The 1,331-nt window shown below is 34.2% G+C and overlaps 2 protein-coding genes across 2 annotated transcripts in view; both read right to left on the reverse strand.

Moving 5' to 3' along the window:
- The window catches only part of LOC109586202 (uncharacterized), a 2,525-nt gene extending 2,298 nt beyond the window's left edge, over positions 1–227 (reverse strand). Inside the window, exon 1 of the mRNA XM_020002377.1 lies at positions 209–227. Coding sequence (XP_019857936.1) covers positions 209–227 — 19 coding nt within the window. The remainder of the gene's footprint in view (positions 1–208) is intronic.
- LOC109586206 (uncharacterized) lies at positions 176–1,325 on the reverse strand. The gene is made up of 4 exons (XM_020002381.1): positions 1,146–1,325; positions 1,030–1,098; positions 546–773; positions 176–497 (listed from the first exon to the last, which is right to left on the reverse strand). The coding sequence occupies exons 1-4, from the start codon at positions 1,287–1,289 to the stop codon at positions 300–302; spliced, it is 639 nt and encodes a 212-aa protein (XP_019857940.1). The 5' UTR covers positions 1,290–1,325; the 3' UTR covers positions 176–299.
- Between the last annotated feature and the right edge of the window lie 6 nt (positions 1,326–1,331).

A 1,331-nucleotide genomic window follows, 5' to 3' on the forward strand; every position in this document is an offset into this window, starting at 1 on the left:
AAAGAAAGCGAGGAAGAAAGGGCGAAATCACGCAATCACAGACCAGCAAATTCCAAAGCAAGGCGTGGCTGCCGAGCCACGCCTATGGCATAGATAATATACTATATTATCTATGCCTATGGCCTAGCCATATAGCTCACAGCATGCTGAGGTAGGGAAAGAGTGGTGTATGGTATGAATGCACCATTCCAACATTAATGATACATACTAAGTAATTGACAATGCATCTTCTATTATTAAAATACATGCAACTTGTATCTCAAAGTTAAATTTTACAACTCATCCTCTTCTAATATTCTTCAGCTAGATACTTCTCTTTCTTCTTCTCCATTGTCTCTTTCTCTTTCACTTGCTACAGCTCTTCCGCTTCCTCTTCCTCCTCCTCTCTCATTCCTCATGCTTCTAACAATAGACAACAAGTGATCCACTGAACTCTGCAATCCCTTCACTTCCTCAGATAATGGTTTGATCTGATACTTTACATCAGTTACAGTTGCCTTCATATATAAAAGAATAATAACAGAAAGAAATAGAATATTGCTTACTAAAGGTTCAGTTACAAGTCTCTTTTCAATTAAAGAGCCAATAAACTTCTTCCAGACACTTGACTTGTTTGGATATATCTTTTGCTCTTGTCCAATGATGATTAGATTCTGTCTCAGTTTTTCTAAGAAATCTTCAACAACATTTGATGCATGTATTTTCCTAAAAATGCTCAGTGCATTTCTTAATAAAGATCTTAGAAATTCTTCCATTGGCAGTATAAACTCAACCTATTATAATAAGTAACATATTATATACCATGAAGTTTTTGCCAGAAAAAAAATTTGCGAATCCTGCAATTCTAAAACTTCATGACATAAATTTTTGCAAATAGCTTGCAAACTGACTGCACCATGTGGTAAAGAATTTTGCAATTTAAATTTTTCAACAGAGGCAAAAATGGCAAAATTCACAAAAATTTTTTGTCACATAAATTTCATGGTATATGGTACAATTACTACACAGTAGATACATTGGTCCATATACCTTTAGTATTAATCTATATGTATCAGCTGATTTTTGTATTTCTTGAGTGTCACCAACAGCTAAACTAGTCTATACAAAATTAGATGGTCAGTGAATGGACAATATATACTGCATACCAATAGATTAAGGAAGAGAATTGGCATTAGAACCACAAACACAACCAACAATGCAAATGTAACTACTGGATACTGTACATCAGTGGAATTCATTTTGTCATCCTGCAGCAACAATATATCAATGTTGTATTCTCCCATTGTCATTATTATTGTTTTAAGAAGTGTCCTCCATGGAGTGATAAATGG

Source organism: Amphimedon queenslandica, unplaced genomic scaffold (genome assembly GCF_000090795.2).
Source record: "Amphimedon queenslandica unplaced genomic scaffold, v1.1 AMPQUscaffold_12925, whole genome shotgun sequence".
Classification (NCBI taxonomy): domain Eukaryota; kingdom Metazoa; phylum Porifera; class Demospongiae; order Haplosclerida; family Niphatidae; genus Amphimedon; species Amphimedon queenslandica.

Excerpts from the sequence above, each read along its gene's own strand:
- LOC109586206 (XM_020002381.1), bottom strand. The coding sequence starts at position 1,289 with ATGACAATGGGAGAATACAACATTGATATATTGTTGCTGCAGGATGAC. Across the intron at positions 1,099-1,145 it reads TTCTCTTCCTTAATCTATTG|ACTAGTTTAGCTGTTGGTGA; the intron begins GTATGCAGTATA and ends AATTTTGTATAG. Across the intron at positions 498-545 it reads GACTTGTAACTGAACCTTTA|GCAACTGTAACTGATGTAAA; the intron begins GTAAGCAATATT and ends TTATATATGAAG.